This window comes from Salmo trutta, chromosome 3 (genome assembly GCF_901001165.1).
Source record: "Salmo trutta chromosome 3, fSalTru1.1, whole genome shotgun sequence".
Lineage (NCBI taxonomy): Eukaryota > Metazoa > Chordata > Actinopteri > Salmoniformes > Salmonidae > Salmo > Salmo trutta.
Genome location: NC_042959.1, coordinates 61,192,968 through 61,213,689, shown reverse-complemented (window position 1 = coordinate 61,213,689; position 20,722 = coordinate 61,192,968). Strand labels below are relative to the sequence as shown.

Genomic DNA, 20,722 nt, shown 5'->3' with positions numbered 1-20,722 from the left:
CTCCTCCTCCCACCTCCTCCCCCCCTTTCCCCCTCCTCCTCCTCCCTCCTCCTCCTCCTCTCCCTTGTTCTTTCTCTCCCTTCTTTACACTATTGCACATTTCCTTCCACTTCCTCATTTCTTAATATTTGTCTGCATCCCTCCTGTTCTACCTCCACCATCTATGTTTCTCTCAAAGCTCTGTTTTTTCTGGCGCCACACTGTATCTTACCAGAGCCAGTACCACAGACCTTGATGCTAGAAGAAAACGGATCACAACAGGATAAATTCCCCTTTGAAAAGGGGAGTGATGAATGACTTTTATCATTCATCACTGATACATTGAATTCACGCTCATTATTGATCCGTCTACAGTACTTCCTCTATATTATTTTAGCACCGCTGCTAACTTATTTCTACCGCTGCAAAAACTATGATTTACAAGATGTATATATTTCTGCCGATACATGTTTTTAAATGGATAGCCGTTGGCTCAATGACGAAGTCTATGGGAACAACTAGCATGTCATTGCGCTAACATCTCAATTCCTACATAGAGATATAGGACAGAGAGCCACTATGGCTGAAGAATTCTTACAAGTGTTTCCAGTCATCTGTAAGTGCAATCAATAATCTGTTCCCTGGTTCAGTACTGTATAGACCTGCCACAGTAACAGTCACAGCAATAATCTGTTCCCTGGTTCAGTACTGTATAGACCTGCCACAGTAACAGTCACAGCAATAATCTGTTCCCTGGTTCAGTACTGTATAGACCTGCCACAGTAACAGTCACAGCAATAATCTGTTCCCTGGTTCAGTACTGTATAGACCTGCCACAGTAACAGTCACAGCAATAATCTGTTCCCTGGTTCAGTACTGTATAGACCTGCCACAGTAACAGTCACAGCAATAATCTGTTCCCTGGTTCAGCACTGTATAGACCTGCCACAGTAACAGTCACAGCAATAATCTGTTCCCTGGTTCAGCACTGTATAGACCTGCCACAGTAACAGTCACAGCAATAATCTGTTCCCTGGTTCAGTACTGTATAGACCTGCCACAGTAACAGTCACAGCAATAATCTGTTCCCTGGTTCAGCACTGTATAGACCTGCCACAGTAACAGTCACAGCAATAATCTGTTCCCTGGTTCAGCACTGTATAGACCTGCCACAGTAACAGTCAAAGCAATAATCTGTTCCCTGGTTCAGCACTGTATAGACCTGCCACAGTAACAGTCACAGCAATAATCTGTTCCCTGGTTCAGTACTGTATAGACCTGCCACAGTAACAGTCACAGCAATAATCTGTTCCCTGGTTCAGCACTGTATAGACCTGCCACAGTAACAGTCACAGCAATAATCTGTTCCCTGGTTCAGTACTGTATAGACCTGCCACAGTAACAGTCACAGTCACAACCATGTAGTTGTTATTTTCTGCAGCCTGCAGCCATACAGGCAGTCCCCAGCTGGTTGGCCCATGGCATTATTTGTTTACTTCCTGTTTCTACTTGAGCGCACAGCACCATGGGACACCAGCCCAGCTCAGCTCACAGCTTGCTGTTGAGTGTTGAGCAGCAGCCAGTTCCCAAGCCTTCATTAAATCACAACAACACTCTGTCGCACACTGATGATGATGCCCCACGGTGGCGCCCATTCGCACGCTGATGATGCGTCATTCTCTGTGACAAAGTGGACACAGTAGACACAATGGAGGGCTGAGGACCTCGCCCACTATGGGTCACTATTAACTTAATTCATACACTGCAGAATACACGTACGATGAGCCAGAGAGAGGAAGCAGTGTAGCTATCGCTACAGACTATGGCTATGACTGAAATAGGCTACATATTCCTAATGCACCTATAGTGCATGCCCTGGTCAAAAGTAGTGCACTACAAAAGGAATATGGTGCTATTTCAGGCGCAGCCTAAACAGAAGACCAGCTGGCCTTCTCAATTTGAACAGAAACCCTTAGTTAGACTTCATTGCACATCAGCTTGTTTCAAAATGTTCATTACCTGACCGTCACAGTTAGTTTAAATAGCTGCTTTGTTGGCGGCCACAAAGGCCCATGGTGATCACAGTGAATGTTAAGCAGACGGAGGCGCTTGTGAAAAGCGGTTGTTCTTAAATCAATTAAAGAGTTATGATCGTTTGTTTCGATCCCAATCTATAATTCTGTTGAATTTTGGAATTCATGCAAAAGTGAACATGCGGTATGTGAGTGTGTGTGTGTGTGATGCTTGAATGTGGTCCAATCTGGCTGGGGTGCTTAGTGTTGCAAGATCTTTCCACTACGGGAGCAGCACTCAGTGTTTTGCGGTTAGTTAGTTAACCACCCTGACACCTCTGACTGCTGCATTCACTCATCATAAACAACATGTCAGAGTACCTCATTCTCACACATTCTCATTTCCCCTTCTCACTCTCCATCTCTTTCTCCATCACTCTCTCTGTTCCTCTTTCTCTCTCAATCTCTCTCTTCCTCTCCCCCTCTCAATCGCTCTCTCACCTCTCCCTCTCTCTTCCGCCTTCTGTCTCTCCCCCCCTCTCCCCCTGTCTATCTCCTCTGCTGTCTCTCGTGCTATTCTACCTGGCTGATTCACCCCTCTTCACCAACCCAACACTCTGCCTGAGACCACAGCAATCCGGAGAGAAAAATATGGAGAGAGGGAAGTGGTGATCTGTATTGACTGTGTCTAATGCCTGCTCCAGGATCCATATTTAACTCAGCATGAATATTTCATCCACTCAAAGCGTTTATTAGGGGCCGTCTGAGAGTCTCCTGAGCGTAAAGCAGAACAGCCCTGTGATAAATATCCTGTGAGGCGAGGCGAAGACGCAGCAGCAGCAACCCTCTCCTCAAGTAATCCGCACCAAACTTCCTCAAAGAACCCCTCATAGGGTGAGTTTCCACTGCAGATCATCCATCAGAGGTAGAGATGTAGCAGGGTGCATCTCAATAGTCTAGTTTCCTGACCTTGTCTCCTTTCCTTTGTCTGCACCAATGTTTAACTACATATAGCGTGTATCTCAATAGTCTAATGGTCTCGTTTCCGGTCCTTGTCTCCTTCCCTTTGCTCTAATATTGAAAAAAGTTTCTCAATTGTCTAAAATACCATCCTTTCCTCGCCTGTTTTCAGAAGCCACTTTAGCCTATTGTGTGATTCTCCTGGAGGTCTATCTATGGCACAGTGAGTGTTGCATGATGGGAAGCGGGGGGCCGGGATGAGTGAATGGAGTAATGGCTGTGTGATTCACGCACCTCCCCAACAATCTGCGGGTCAAGGTTAATGTAACACTCTCTGCTTCGCCAGCCTTGTTTATGTTCCATTAAACGTGTTGAACAAATTGAAAAAAGATTAAAACGTGTTTCCGGGTCAAAGGTTTTAATAGTTGTTCAGGAATGTGGAAGGATGGAAGGAAAGAATTCCACTTTGTGGGAATTACACACATCCATGCGTCTCCTCTCTGCTCATAAATTGTGGACCACTTTACTCTATGTATTGAGCTTATAACTGTCATTCCAACTGTCATTCCAACTTTCATTACAACTGTCATTATAACCAAGACATTAAGGAGTTTTCCCTCAGGGAACGCCAATGGCCCACACTCTCCTCCTACACCTACAGAAAATGTCTACAACTCTCTCAGTAATGCCTTTACTAAAACCCCATTCTTTGCACTGTGCTTCACTAGATGTGAGACAGACACAACAGACACCACAGCAGAAGTGTGCTGCTAACTGATGCTTTCTTCTGTAGTTTGAAGATGGGTGGCCATGTTGTAAGAACACAATGTGGACTCATTAAAGTTAGTTCCCTGGAACATCTGGTCGTCTGTTGCTATGCATGGCGTAGTCGGCACAAGAACATCTTGTCAGAGTTCCAAACAGCTGGTGGTCTTTAATTAACATTGCATGTCACCAACAACACTGACGTGACAGGTTCAATAAAACAATCTTAAAAGTTGTACTTGTAGCCTTACAAATTGTGAAAGTACAGTGAGGGAAAAAAGTATTTGATCCCCTGCTGATTTTGTACGTTTGACCACTGACAAAGAAATTATGAGTATATAATTTTAATGCTAGGTTTACTTCAACAGTGAGAGACAGAATAACAACAACAAAATCCTGAAAAACGCATGTCAAAGATGTTAGAAATTGATTTGCATTTTAATCTCCAAGTCATTAAGGTTTTGAGGCTGACGTTTGGCAACTCGAACCTTCAGCTTCCTCCTCAGATTGTCTATGGGATTAAGGTCTGGAGACTGGCTAGGCCACTCCAGGACCTTAATGTGCTTCTTCTTGAGCCACTCCTTTGTTGCCTTGGCCGTGTGTTTTGGGTCATTGTCATGCTGGAATACCCATCCACGACCCATTTTCAATGCCCTGGCTGAGGGAAGGAGGTTCTCACCCAAGATTTGACGGTACATGGCCCCGTCCATCGTCCCTTTGATGCGGTGAAGTTGTCCTGTCCCCTTAGCAGAAAAACACACCCAAAGCATAATGTTTCCACCTCCATGTTTGACGGTGGGGATGGTATTCTTGGGGTCGTAGGCAGCATTCCTCCTCCTCCAAACACGGCGAGTTGAGTTGATGCCAAAGAGCTCCATTTTGGTCTCATCTGACCACAACACTTTCACCCAGTAGTCCTCTGAATCATTCAGATGTTCATTGGTAAACTTCAGACGGACATGTATATGTGCTTTCTTGAGCAGGGGGCCATTGCGGACGCTGCAGGATTTCAGTCCTTCATGGCGTAGTGTGTTACCAATTGTTTTCTTGGTGACTATGGTCCCAGCTGCCTTGAGATTATTGACAAGATCCTCCCGTGTAGTTCTGGGCTGATTATTCACCATTCTCATGATCATTGCAACTCCACGAGGAGAGATCTTGCATGGAGCCCCAGGCCGAGGGAGATTGACAGTTCTTTTGTGTTTCTTCCATTTGCGAATATTCGCACCAACTGTTGTCACCTTCTCACCAAGCTGCTTGGCGATGGTCTTGTAGCCCATTCCAGCCTTGTGTAGGTCTACAATCTTGTCCCTGACATCCTTGGAGAGCTCTTTGGTCTTGGCCATGGTGGAGAGTTTGGAATCTGGTTGATTGATTGCTTCTGTGGACATGTGTCTTTTATACAGGTAACAATCTGAGATTAGGAGCACTCCCTTTAAGAGTGTGCTCCTAATCTCAGCTCGTTACCTGTATAAAAGACACCTGGGAGCCAGAAATGTTTCTGATTGAGAGGGGGTTAAATACTTATTTCCCTCATTAAAATGCAAATCAATTTATAAAATTTTTGACATGCGTTTTTCTGGATTTTTTTGTTGTTATTCTGTCTCTCTTTGTTCAAATAAACCTACAATTAAAATTATAGACTGATCATTTCTTTGTCAGTGGGCAAACGTACAAAATTAGCGGGGATCAAATACTTTTTTCCCTCACTGTAATGCTACGTGTACTTTTTTGTCCATTTCTATTTCAAAATTGTTCCTGTGCACTGTAAACACATCCCATATTTGCAAGATATCTATTTAACTACAGGACCATCTGTAACGCCCTGGCCATAGAGAGGGGTTTTTGTTCTTTATTTTGGTTAGGCCAGGGTGTTACATTGGGTGGGTGTTCTACGTTAATTTTTCTATGTTTTTGTATTCCTTTATTTTGGGCCGTGTGTGACTCCCAATCAGGCACAGCTGTAGTTCGTTGTTGCTGATTGGAAGTCATACATAAGTAGCCTTTTTTTCCTTTGGGTTTTTGTGGGTGATTGTTTTCTGTTTAGTGTGTTCCTGACAGAACTGTTGCTAGTCGTTTTTTTTGGTTTCTTTTGTATAGTGTTCATTCGATCATTAAATCCTTTCATGATGAACACATCCTCCGCTGCACCTTGGTCTCATTTCAATGATGGCCGTTACACCATCAGAGTACTTTGACCCTACTATGAAATATACAGTACTTGATTAAACCTATTAAACCTATCCAGACCAATATAATTCAATAGACAGTAACAGAGAAGCAAAAAGTACAACCAAAGTGATTAAAATCAAGTAGAAAATCCAAATGATCACAGCAAGCTACATCATCACAGCAGTACCTATTAACCCGACGCAGCCAAAGCAGAATTATCATGGCACTTAGTAGAACGACAGCTAGCGGGCTTCTCTAAACAATCTGCAGTGTGGTAGTGGAGCGTATGATGGGAATGGTGCGGCTGGTGTTTGTTTTCACTCACACACATCAAATTGAAACAGATTACTGAAGGGGTCCTGGGACTCTAGAGCCAATCACTTCCACTCAACTTGACTCAGTCTCAAGTACACTTAAATGTCTCTCAGCCTAAGCCAACACACACACACAGACGGCACACAAACACACAGATGGACGCACACTTGGACGTACGTGCACACACACACAAATAAACAGACTAGCAAATCAGAAAGGCCTTTTCTTCAAATGCCAAATCATTCTGTCAAAAATAGAGTGAAATAAAACAACCCCTTTTTGATTACAACAAGGCAATCAGCCACTCCTCTGTAAACATTTTGCTACACTGGGGTTTAGGCCGACCTTTCAACTAACGCAATTTAAAAAAATGTCAGGCAGATATGGGTCAAAACCTCTCCCATAACAGAATTACACCCATTTGACACACAGTAAATTACCTTTTCCTCAGAAGAGTCATGCAGTGTACATTTCAATTATGTTTTTTGTTGTGTTGTTTTTTATATATATTTACTGTTTTGTTCTGTCATAAAATGCAACCATAGGAATTCTCGAAGGGATCCTTGCTGGCAGCTATATAGAGGAAAACAGAGTGAAAACTGAGTGATGGCTATAGAGTGGCTATACAGTGGTGTTGGATGGAGCGGCTGGTCGTTGGGTCGTTAAACCTCTCTTTGCTTTTAGGGACCCCCTCCTCTAGTCCACCACCTCTACGGTTGGTCGGTTGCAGTCGGAGGATGTTGTCATGGAAACCGGGCCATAAACATAGAGCCAGGGTGGTTAAACTGTCACTCTCTCCCTCCCGCCATCAATGAAGGAAGGGGGGCTGTGACTGGGGAGAATATTTATAGGAGTGACCCCTCTAACCCTGCACCATAGCGCATCCCACCGTCTCCATCTCTCCCTCACTACTCAATACAACTCCAGTGTAACATGACTCCCATAACGTTGTGATGTGTGGCTAGAAATACTACCACCACAACACAGGGTGTAGATGCCATTGCCTTTGTACCATTACAAAGTTGAGCTGTTAGAAGAGGGCCATTATGGGTATTGATTTACTTGTATGCTCTCTGGTTCACGGAGAAACAGCGGATTGAGAAAGCTGTTTCCTGTTCCAATCTGAGGCAACAGCAGGAGGGCAATGGGGCTGTGAAGGAAACATGGCTTAGAAGAAAGGAGTCCCTCCTGAGAGAATTACATGGCAATATAGGGGTTCTGGTACACTGACTTATCCAATACGTTGGACAATATGTTTTCACACACATAAAAACAGGCAAAGTAAAGCAGACCTACACATTTCATACAGGATTACCTGAAGCATTCCAATCATCCCATTCAGGTCTCTTTCCTTCTCATCCTCATATCTTCAACCATTAGCTCGATGAGCACATGCATTTATTCACTATCTATTGGCTCACCCCATGTCAACCTGCTACGTCCACTAACATCTTCATTAACAGGGTGCTAGGGATCAGCCAGAATCAATGTTTCCCCAACGATGCCTATCTCACACTGAGCCCTACTGAACGAGGGATGTAGAGAACCTGCAGGGCAACCATGTAGTGAGGTAATAATTATCATATGACCATATTATATATACTGTACCTCACATGCAACTTGTAATAAGACTATGCAACTAGCCTATTAAAATGTATATCTGACTCCATAAAGATAATTCAAACATACAAGCAAGCATTAGGCAATAGGTTGACGTTGACTAGCAAGAATTGCTCTGAGATTTGTCTATATCAAGGACAGATATTTAATTAACATTGTACAATGAATGGATTCACATACAGTACAATGCATAAAGCTTAAGCTACAAGGCAATACGGACATTAACAAAGCATACTTCCAGGCATTTACACTTACGTTCAACATTTTTGGATCGCTTAGAAATGTCCTTGTTTTTGAAAGAAAAGCACATTTTTTGTCCATTGAAATAACATCAAATTGATCAGAAATACAGTGTAGACATTGTTAATGTTGTAAATGACTATTGTAGCTGGAAACGGCTGATTTCTAATGGAATATCTACAGAGGTGTACAGTACAGTGGCCCAGTATCAGCAACCATCACGCCTGTGTTCCAATGGCACGTTGTGTTAGCTAATCCAAGTTTATAATTTTAAAAGACTAATTGATCATTATAAAACCTTTTTGCAATTATGTTAGCACAGCTGAAAACTGTTGTTCTGATTAAAGAAGCAATAAAACTGTCCTTCTTTAGACTAGTTGAGTATCTGGAGTGTCAGCATTTGTGGGTTCGATTACAGGCTCAAAATGACCAGAAACAAAGAACTTTCTTCTGAAACTAGTCAGTCTATTCTTGTTCTGAGAAATTAAGGCTATTCCATGCAAGAAATATCCAAGAAACGGAAGATCTCGTACAACGCTGTGTACTACTCCCTTCACAGAACAGAGCGAACTGGCCCTAACCAGAATAGAAAGAGAAGTGGGAGGCCCCGGTGCACAACTGAGCAAGAGGACAAGTAAATTTGTCACGTCCTGACCATAGTAAGATGTTATTTTCTATGGTAGAGTAGGTCAGGGCGTGACAGGGGGCGTTTTCTATGTTTTCTAATTCTATGTTCATGTTATAGTTTTGGATTTCTATGTCGGTTTTGTTTGGGATGATCTCCAATTAGAGGCAGCTGGTCCTCGTTGTCTCTAATTGGAGATCATACTTAAGTAGGGGTTTTTCCCACCTGGGTTTGTGGGAGATTATTTTTGAGTAGTGTATGTTTCACCTCTGCATCACGGTTTGTTCTTTTTGTCATTCAGTTTATTTATGTATTGCGTAGTTTCACAGTGTTAATAAAATGTGGAACGACACACACGCTGCACTTTGGTCCGCTCCTCCTTTCGACAACCGTGACAGAATCTCCCAACTCCCAAGGACCAAGCAGCGTGCCCAGGAGAAACAGGAATGGACTTGGGAGGAAATTCTGGACGGGAAAGGACCCTGGAGTCAGGCTGGGGAGTATCGCCGTCTGAAAGAAGAAATTGAGTCAGCTAAAGCGGAGCGGCGATATTACGAGGCACTATACCAGCCACAAGGCAAGTGCGAGAGGCAGCCCCAAAAAATGTTTTTGGGGGGGCACACGGGGAGATTGGTAGAGTCAGGTTGGAGACCTGAGCCAACTCCCCGTGCTTACCGTGGGGAGCGAGTGACGAAGCAAGCACCGTGTTATGCGGTGATGCGCACTGTGTCACCAGTGCGCATTCACAGGCCGGTGCGATCTGTGCCCACGCCCCGCATTTGTCGAGCTAGGTTGAGCATCCAAACAGAACGGGTTGTGCCAGCTCTACGCTCGAGATGTCCAGTGCACCTCCACGGCCCAGTATATCCTGTGCCTGCCCCACGTACCCGGCCTCCAGTGAGTCTATTCAGCCTGGTATGCCCTGTGCCTGCTCCTCGCACTTGCCCTGAGGTACGTGTTACCAGTCTGGCGCCACCTATGCCAGCCCCACGCATCAGGCCTCCAGTGCACTTGCCCAGTCTGGGGTGTCTTGTTCCTGCTCCCCGCACTCACCCTGAGGTGCGTGTTACTAGTCTGGCGTCACCTGTGCCAACCCCACGCATCAGGCCTCCAGTGCGCATTCCCAGTCCAGAGCTTCCGGCGACAGCTCCCAGTCCAGAGCTTCGGGCGACAGTTCCCAGTCCAGAGCTTCGGGTGACAGTTCGCAGTCCAGAGCTTCCGGCGACAGTTCCCAGTCCAGAGCTTCCGGCGACAGTTCCCAGTCCAGAGCTTCCGGCGACAGTTCCCAGTCCAGAGCTTCCAGCGATGATCTACAGTCCGGAACCTCCTGAGACGGCCTGCAGTCCAGAACCCCCTGAGACGGCCTGCAGTCCGGAACCCCCTGAGACAGCCTGCAGTCCGGAACCTCCTGAGACGGCCTGCAGTCCGGAACCTCCTGAGGCGGCCTGCAGTCCGAAACCTCCTGAGGCGGCCTGCAGTCCGGAACCCCCTGAGACAGCCGGAGTCTTCAGCGATGGCCTGCAGCCCGGAGTCTTCAGCGACGGCCTGCAGCCCAGAACCTCCAGGGGTCAGTCTGCAGCCCAGAACCTCCAACGGCGGTCTGCAGCCCAGAACCTCCAGCAGCGGTCTGCAGTACAGAGCCTCCAGCGATGATCCACGGTCCGGTGGCACAGAAGCAGAGGGATCAGCGGGCGGAGCGGGGGTTACTCCCCGAACCGGAGCCGCCTCCTCTGTTGGAGGATCCGCGGGATAAGAAGGTTATGTGTACTGTACCAGAGCCACCATAGACAGTAGTTACCCACCCTACCCTCCCTTTTTTTCTATGTTTTCTATTTCTATGTTCATGTTCTAGTTTTGTATTTCTATGTTGGTTTTGTTTGGGATGATCTCCAATTAGAGGCAGCTGGTCCTCGTTGTCTCTAATTGGAGATCATACTTAAGTAAGCGTTTTTCCCACCTGGGTTTGTGGGAGATTATTTTTGAGTAGTGTATGTTTCACCTCTGCGTCACGGTTTGTTGTTTTTGTCATTCAGTTTATTTATGTATTGCATAGTTTCACAGTGTTAATAAAATGTGGAACGACACACAAGCTGCACTTTGGTCTGCTCCTCCTTTCAACAACCGTGACAAAATTAGAGTGTCTAGTTTGAGAAACAGACGTCTCACAAGTCCTCAACTGGCAGCTTCATTAAATAGTACCCGCAAAACACCAGTCTCAACGTCAACAGTGAAGAGGCGAATCCGGGATGCTTGCCTTCTAAGCAGAGTTGCAAAGAAAAAGCCATATCTCAGACTGGCCAAAAAAAAGAAAAGATTTAGATGGGCAAAAGAACACAGACATTGGACAGAGGAACTCTGGGCTGTCTGTCTCTACCCTAAGCGTTGATTCATCATGCAGAGGCTGTAGAGAAGCCATATTTGGATATTGCATATTCATTTCAATGCAATGCCTTTCTCAATATCTAAAATATGAATTATTAGCTACAGGATGAACATATTGAAACCTGTTTTGGACACTTCCTTGGTTTCTGTTTTGTTTTGCTTGGTTGGTTGTAGTTTTTGGGAAACATTTACATTTTAGTCATTTAGCAGACACTCTTATCCAGAGTGCATACATTTCATACATGTTTTTCTCCGTACTGGTCCCCCGTGGGAATCGAACCCATAACCCTGGCGTTGCAAACACCGTGCTCCACCAACTGAGCCACACGGGAGGGAAATAGATTTAAACTGAATTAAATTGAAAGCAAAATGGTTTAAGTGATAAAATACTGGCCAATGGAATCCCAGTGTGTTTCTGAGAGCATGTGAAGACCTGGCAGTGTTGTCCTGAGCCTGGACACACACACGAACGCACACACACACAGACATGCTGTCCTGAGGCAGACTCCCTCCCTGACCTCTGGCATATGGCACATGTACCATGCCCGCTGAGACGTTTGCTGCATGCTGTTATAACACTGGCCATCTGGGGACGAATGGTTGGGTAGGGCTACAGGGCTACTCTACTGTATAGGACTATAATTATAGTCTATATTACCGGTGAAGGTGGACAAGGCCTTTTGGGTTTTTTGATATGGTAATTTAGCAGAACAGAACTGTTGACAACGACAGACATATATTTAGTATGTGTGGCCCATCTGAGTATCCAACCCACAGCCCTTATGCTGCCAGGCCAGTACCATGGTCTGTTAACTGTAACTCACTAAGCTGTTGGAATCACTGTGAGAAAAAGTAGAGGTGATGGAAGGTGTGAGGTACAGTACAATAGGGGATCAGTGACTGAACCTGTTCTGTGGTCATAGACCACTGTGACTGAACCTGTTCTGTGGTCATAGACCACTGTGACTGAACCTGTTCTGTGGTCATAGATCACTATGACTGAACCTGTTCTGTGGTCATAGATCACTGTGACTGAACCTGTTCTGTGGTCATAGATCACTGTGACTGAACCTGTTCTGTGGTCATAGACCACTGTGACTGAACCTGTTCTGTGGTCATAGACTACTGTGACTGAACCTGTTCTGTGGTCATAGATCACTGTGACTGAACCTGTTCTGTGGTCATAGATCACTGTGACTGAACCTGTTCTGTGGTCATAGATCACTGTGACTGAACCTGTTCTGTGGTCATAGATCACTGTGACTGTGAAGTTATGAGGCACAGAACTACAATGAGGTGGTTCCAAGCCTGTTCTATTCATTCTATTTCTATGCTATCTAGGCACAGTGGGTGGACAGACAGGAAATGAGCATTGCTGTGTTGTTGTCATTGACCATGAAGGTTTGAGGTAAGTGGCCAGGGGTCTTACCTGTGCTGTCATCATAGACAACGGTGACCGTCTTCCACTTGAAGAAGTGAACCAGGTCCAGAATGGCCCGGCTGAGAGAGGAGAAGTCTGGGTAGAGGCTGACGTAGAAGGAGTCCCTGTTGTCAGACACCTGGTGCTTCCATTTGGTCTGGATGTGGGGCACGCCAAGCGCGTTACAGATGGACTGGACCGCATTGGCCGACGAGCTGTGCGAGGGGCCGAAGATGGCCGCCACCCCCAGAGATAGTTGGTCGCAGGCTGGGGGAGGAGACAACGTTCAGTTACATCCTTTATTCAGTGATTTATTCAGTATTATATGACATGCTACTGTTAGTTCCTGGAGGATAAGTCATGGATTTCCCACTTCACTATGGCAAGCTATCCATTCGTATATGGTTTTGAGTGACCATCATGAAGCATATTTGGAAGGAAGCCAGTGACAGTCTAAAATGGATGAGCAAGATCTATACACAGTAGGCCTGCATAATATATGAAACGATTGGCAACACTTTGTAACAACAACATTGTGCATTCTAATTACTTAATTTGATGAAAGGAGAAAACACTTCAATCACAGAAAAAGGATATAATGGCCAGTAATCGATAAGACACTTTGGATGTGTATGAAAAAGCACCCTTTTCCCTATAGTGTTCTACTTTTGAACAGACCCTTATGGGGTTGCCCTATGGACGCTGAACAAAAGTAGTGCACTTTATCAGAAAAAGGGTGCCATTTTAGATTCAATCTTCGAGATGTTAGGCCTAATGCAACCCAGTAAAACGATAGATTATTGCAGTTTATAAACCTGTCTCCAGGGAGGTAACCAACTCTGTGAATTAGTATTACTGTTGAGTCCTTAGCAGAAACCAATCAATTGTCTTGGTTTACGTTTCAACTGCACAGACATCGTATGCATCCCAAACAGCATCCTATTCCCATATAGGGCACTACTTTTGACCTGATTCCTATGGGGCAGCCCTATGGGCCCGGATCAAAAGTAGTGCACTATAAAGCCCAAAGGAAATAGGTTGCCATTTGGATGCAACCATCCTCTTTCTACGCCTGATTATAATTGTCCCAATCCAACCAATGAACTACACATGAGCCCACATTCACTGGGTGGGTGGGAACGCACTAACAATGCTAAATAACATAGGAGAGTCACACAAATAGCAAGCAAACGTATTTTAACACTTGTTCTATAAATATTGTTCCAGGAGACCAACACCAGTCATGAATCTCCAGCATGTGGGTGTGAATGCAGCTTTCTGAATTGTATTCATAATACTTGACCTTTTCTGGAGGCTTCGAAGCTGTCGTAGATGTTTATCCGTTGGATGTCGTATGTTAGCGTTGTGTTTGGCAGTAGGGTTCTGTTCCTGTTGATTGTATTTAAAGCAAATTTAAAGGCTAGTTCCTCAGCACCTGACGGCCCCGACTCAATGGACTCAAATATCCCTCCTGAAAACAAACAGAGACAAGAGACAGTTGGTTAGTACAGTAATTGAACAAAGTGGTTGATGAAATCACATATACACTTGTACACATATACACTTGTGTGTGATTATGCTGTTCTGTCTTTTACTCATAATTCAACAATCTCTCAATTTAAATAGAAAGGATAATCAAATACAATTCACAAGATATAGAAAAGATATTGAAAATATAATTCCATGAAGTCCATTGAGACCTTCCTATTCACAATAAAATGAGGCAGATATGTTGCACATCACATCAGCTGGGGATACTTTTTGACTCAGGCTATGGGGGTACTTTTAACACTGACACATGACTGAAGCGAAAGCTTTCAGACACGTTAAGCCTTGGACAGTTTCCAACAGGAATCTGATCCAGGGGGATGTACTACTGTAAGAGAAACTCCTGTAATGAATTGTAGAGTGATGCACTCTCTTCAGAAAGACTGGAGTGGAAAGTGTGTTTAAAAGTGCTGGCTGTATAGCCAACGGCCCTCCGGTGAATTCATCTGACAGCCAACAGATGAATGGCTGCCAAAGAGGCTTGGGAGGGGAGGGGTGGAACTCTCAGATCAATGTGCCCTGATTGGCTAGCGGATCAATCAATCAAGCCCTTGGGGAGCGCTGGAGCACAACAGCGGGAGATTGAAGTGTTTTGTTTGGCCTGCCCCGTTGGTTCACAGTCTGTCTGTCAGAGGAAGCTGTCAGTAGATTCTATGGTTTATTTACTCCTACAGTAAAACTCCAAAAGCAGCAACTAAACAGAGGACCGGGACACTTGCAGAAGCAGCAACTAAAAAGAGGACCGGGACACTTGCAGAAGCAGCAACTAAACAGAGGACCGGGACCCTTGCAGAATTGTCAACTAAACAGAGGACCGGGACACTTGCAGAAGCAGCAACTAAACAGAAGACCAGGTCACTTGCAGAAGCAGCAACTAAACAGAGGACCTGGACACTTTCAGAAGCAGCAACTAAAAAGAGGCCCGGGACACTTGCAGAAGCAGCAACTAAACAGAGGACCGGGACCCTTGCAGAAGCAGCAACTAAACAGAGGACCGGGACACTTTCAGAAGCAGCAACTAAACAGAGGACCAGGTCACTTGCAGAAGCAGCAACTAAACAGAGGACCGGGACACTTGCAGAAGCAGCAACTAAACAGAGGACCAGGTCACTTGCAGAAGCACCAACTAAACAGAGGACCTGGACACTTTCAGAAGCAGCAACTAAACAGAGGACCGGGACACTTGCAGAAGCAGCAACTAAACAGAGGACCAGGACACTTGCAGAAGCAGCAACTAAACAGAGGACCGGGACCCTTGCAGAATCGTTAACTAAACAGAGGACCGGGACACTTGCAGAATCGTCAACTAAACAGAGGACCAGGTCACTTGCAGAAGCAGCAACTAAACAGAGGACCGGGACACTTGCAGAAGCAGCAACTAAACAGAGGACCAGGACACTTGCAGAAGCAGCAACTAAACAGAGGACCGGGACCCTTGCAGAATCGTCAACTAAACAGAGGACCGGGACACTTGCAGAATCGTCAACTAAACAGAGGACCAGGTCACTTGCAGAAGCAGCAACTAAACAGAGGACCGGGACACTTGCAGAAGCAGCAACTAAACAGAGGACCAGGTCACTTGCAGAAGCACCAACTAAACAGAGGACCTGGACACTTTCAGAAGCAGCAACTAAACAGAGGACCGGGACCCTTGCAGAATTGTCAACTAAACAGAGGACCGGGACACTTGCAGAAGCAGCAACTAAACAGAGGACCAGGACACTTGCAGAGCAGCAACTAAACAGAGGACCAGGTCACTTGCAGAAGCACCAACTAAACAGAGGACCTGGACACTTTCAGAAGCAGCAACTAAACAGAGGACCGGGACCCTTGCAGAATTGTCAACTAAACAGAGGACCGGGTCACTTGCAGAAGCAGCAACTAAACAGAGGACCTGGACACTTTCAGAAGCAGCAACTAAAAAGAGGCCCGGGACACTTGCAGAAGCAGCAACTAAACAGAGGACCGGGACCCTTGCAGAAGCAGCAACTAAACAGAGGACCGGGACCCTTGCAGAATTGTCAACTAAACAGAGGACCGGGACACTTGCAGAATCGTCAACTAAACAGAGGACCTGGTCACTTGCAGAAGCAGCAACTAAACAGAGGACCAGGTCACTTGCAGAAGCAGCAACTAAACAGAGGACCAGGACACTTGCAGAGCAGCAACTAAACAGAGGACCAGGACACTTGCAGAGCAGCAACTAAACAGAGGACCGGGACACTTGCAGAAGCAGCAACTAAACAGAGGACCGGGACACTTGCAGAAGCAGCAACTAAACAGAGGACCGGGACACTTGCAGAGCAGCAACTAAACAGAGGACCGGGTCACTTGCAGAAGCAGCAACTAAACAGAGGACCGGGACACTTGCAGAAGCAGCAACTAAACAGAGGACCGGGACACTTGCAGATGCACCAACTAAACAGAGGACCGGGACACTTGCAGATGCACCAACTAAACAGAGGACCAGGACCCTTGCAGAAGCAGTAACAAGACACGACTCAGGAAACGTTTCTCTTCTCTCTCTCACTAGTATTCTTCTCGTGGGAGAGCTATATTTTGAATGCCATAATGAGTTGGAGGAAATTAATAAGCATCAGTTAATCGGGATGTAGTATAATTGGAAGCCTGAGCGTTCGGAATCGGTCTGTTCAGATGAGAGAAGCACCGTTTCTTGCAGAGATGAGGATGTCTCTGTGGCTCAATTGAAAGAAAGAGGAGAGAAGAGAAGCGAATGAAAGACTAAACGACTGAACGACCATGTGAATGTGAAAGAAGGAGATGAATCCGATTGGACAGATTAATGTGAAGACGTGACAGAGGGAGTAGGTGATGAATATGAATATGTGTAATGTGTAACTCCTTTGTACTACAGGTTACGATAAGTATACATTCACATGAAAAATGTGAGCAATGTAGAAAGCAGATTGAACTGAAGGTCAATGTATGAGTACCATACATACAGTACTGATGAATTGAATGAAGTGGTATAGGTATGGTATAGGTGGGTGAAAGGTTAACGCAAAGACTTTGAATATTAATAGTATAATACGATTACAAGGGATAATGAGTGTATGAATAGGTGCAGGTCTATGTGTAGTGTGAATATGACAATGAGGAAGCTAGTCTAAATGAGATTGTGGGGATGAATGTAACAGGGTATGGTCAGCAGTGAAGGGGTAGATAGGAGAACAGGTGGGGCTAACATTAAGTAAAGCCTATGTAAAAAGGCTGGCCCCATTTTCATACACAAAAATCATGTAGTGTACCCTTAGAGGGCTTTCATTGAATTTTGACATCCAGATAATAACAGTGACATATTGAGTTCCACCCAGCGAGTAGCTAGTCCCCCTGCTGACTGGTGGCTTGTAAGGTTCTTTGATTTGATACTATAAGCCCATAGATCCACAGAGCTTACAGCAGACAGAGATCTGATATCCACTACAGAGGTGACAGCTCTCATAATACCTGACGAAGAGGAAATGGGAGCAAAATCACCATAATGTTGATCCCCAGTCAGAGGTCACAAAGAGTCATGGGCTTTGAGACACCGTTGGAGACAGGGACACAAGCATCGGGTGGGAGGTAGAGGGGGTATGGGCGATTATCTGAGGCTTGTGTAGGGGCTGTGTGTGTGTGTGTGTGTGTGTGTGTGTGTGTGTGTGTGTGTGTGTGTGTGTGTGTGTGTGTGTGTGTGTGTGCCTGCGTATTGAACCAAGAGGGATATCCCCTGGGGCATGCTATGCAGACCGGTTCAGCACAGATCCCAGAACAGCTCTGTCCCAGACCAGATCCCAAACCAAAACCTCAAGCTATAGTTTGTCACAAAAAACATGTACCATGGTTTGAGTCGCCACATCTGAAGGCTGTATCCTGCTGCTGAAGGCCCCACGGTATTGTAGACCTACACTACCGGACAAAATTTTTAAAACACCTACTCATTCAAGGGTTTTTCTTAATTGTTTTCTATTTTCTACATTGTAGAATAATAGTGGACATTAAAACTATGAAATAACACATATGGAATCATGGAGTAACCAAAAAAGTGTTAAACAAATCAGAATATATTTTATATTTGAGATTCTTTAAATAACCACCCTTTGCCTTGATGACAGCTTTGCACACCCTGGTCTAGACACTGGAGAATGGATCAGTGTGGGCACTGGAGAATGGATCAGTGTGGGCACTGGAGAATGGATCAGTGTGGGTACTGGAGAATGGATCAGTGTGGGCACTGGAGAATGGATCAGTGTGGGCACTGGAGAATGGATCAGTGTGGGCACTGGAGAATGGATCAGTGTGGGCACTGGAGGATGGATCAGTGTGGGCACTGGAGGATGGATCAGTGTGGGCACTGGAGAATGGATCAGTGTGGGCACTGGAGAATGGATCAGTGTGGGCACTGGAGAATGGATCAGTGTGGGCACTGGAGAATGGATCAGTGTGGGCACTGGAGGATGGATCAGTGTGGGCACTGGAGAATGGATCAGTGTGGGCACTGGAGGATGGATCAGTGTGGGCACTGGAGAATGGATCAGTGTGGGTACTGGAGAATGGATCAGTGTGGGCACTGGAGGATGGATCAGTGTGGGCACTGGAGAATGGATCAGTGTGGGCACTGGAGGATGGATCAGTGTGGGCACTGGAGGATGGATCAGTGTGGGCACTGGAGAATGGATCAGTGTGGGCACTGGAGAATGGATCAGTGTCGGCACTGGAGGATGGATCAGTGTGGGCACTGGAGAATGGATCAGTGTGGGCACTGGAGAATGGATCAGTGTGGGCACTGGAAAATGGATCAGTGTGGGCACTGGAGAATGGATCAGTGTGGGCACTGGAGAATGGATCAGTGTGGGCACTGGAGAATGGATCAGTGTGGGCACTGGAGAATGGATCAGTGTGGGCACTGAAGAATGGATCAGTGTGGGCACTGGAGAATGGATCAGTGTGGGCACTGGAGGATGGATCAGTGTGGGCACTGGAGGATGGATCATTGTGGGCACTGGAGAATGCCCTTTCCCTCTCAGCTGGTGACATGTGTTCTGTGATCAGACTACTGGGTCTTCCTCTGCCCATACATCCTTCAAAACCCATCACTATTAACACCCCTAATTAATGATCAATGGGGTCTTCAGCATCCCTGAATTATTAATCCAACAAGGATACCAGCGCCGCGATCAATGTCATCACACCATCCACATCTTTCTGTGCCAAGAAGAGAGTGTATAGCCTCATTTAAATCTCAGTAAGCATTTTTGGCCACATTATAAGGCAGCATACTGACAGACGTCGTCAAAGGAGAATTCATCATTCTCTTGCTGCAATATGAAAACCAAATAGAGATGAATGATAGTGAAATTCATATTTCTTAGCTGATCAATCAGCTTTGATAGGAAACCGCTGAGCTCTCCAAAAGCTGATCAATATTGTCACTGACTTGCCTCTAACCAAATATTGGTAATAGAATTCCTACTTCACAATGAATCTGCACCAGAGGAGTCTGGAGGCTGTTAGGAGGAGCTATAGGAGGACAGGCTCATTGTAATGGCTGGAATGGATGAAATGGAATGCAATCAAACACATCAAACGCGGAAACCACTTTTGACTCTGTTCCATTAATTCCATTCCAGCCATTACAATGACTTGTCCTTCTATTGCTCCTCCCACCAGCATCCTCTGGTCTGTACCTTGTTTGTTTCCTTTAGAAGAGATGCGTCAGCATCAACTCCTGTAGACTAAGTCAATCATATCTTTGGGACAAACTGATACTACTTTGGAATATCAATATACTGTATACTGAACAAAAATATAAACGCAACATGCAACAATTTAAAAGATTTTACAGAGTTACAGTTTATATAAGGAAATAAGTCAATTGAAATACATTCATTAGGCACTAATCTATGGATTTCACATGACTGGGAATATAGATGTGCATGTGTTGGTCACAGACACCTTGAAAAAAAGGTGGATCAGAAAACCAGTCAGTATCTGGTGTGGCCACCATTTGCCTCATGCAGCGCAACATCTCCTTCATAGAGTCGATCAGGCTGTTGTTTGTGGCCTGTGGAATGTTGTCCCCCTCCTCCTCAATCGCTGTTCGAAGTTGCAGGATATAGGCGGGAAATGGAACACACTGCCATAAACGTTGATCCAGAGCATCCCAAACTTGCTCAATGTCTGGCGAGTATACAGGCCATGGAAGAACTGGGACATTTTCAGCTTCCAGGAATTGTGTATAGATCCTGAGACATGGGGCTGTGCACTGTCATGCTGAAACATGATGTGATGGTGGCTGATCCACAACAATGGGATCTCATCACGGTATCTCTATGCATTCAAATTGCCATAGATAAAATGTAATTGTGTTGATTGTCTGTAGCTTGATTGTCCGTAGCTTATGCCTGCCCATACCATAACCCCCCAGAAGTACCATTCGTTGACATCAGCAAACCACTCACCCACACAACACCATACACGTGGTCTGCAGCTGTGAGGCCGGTTGGACGTCCTACTAAATTCTCTAAAACGACATTGGAGGTGGCTTATGGTAGAGAAATTAACATCCAATTCTCTGGCAACAGCTCTGGTGGACATTCCAGCAGTCAGCATGCCAATTGCGCGCTCCCTCAAAACGTAACACATCTTTGGTATTGGGTTGTGACAAAACTGCACATTTTACTG

General features: G+C 45.5%; 1 protein-coding gene across 1 annotated transcript in view; it reads right to left on the bottom strand.

Moving 5' to 3' along the window:
• LOC115165690 (glutamate receptor ionotropic, kainate 2) overlaps positions 1 to 20,722 on the bottom strand; it is a 266,263-nt gene that overhangs the window by 165,482 nt on the left and 80,059 nt on the right. The window contains exons 3-4 of the mRNA XM_029718979.1: positions 13,794 to 13,961; positions 12,500 to 12,757 (exon numbers count right to left, since the gene is read on the bottom strand). Coding sequence (XP_029574839.1) covers positions 12,500 to 12,757; positions 13,794 to 13,961 — 426 coding nt within the window. The remainder of the gene's footprint in view (positions 1 to 12,499; positions 12,758 to 13,793; positions 13,962 to 20,722) is intronic.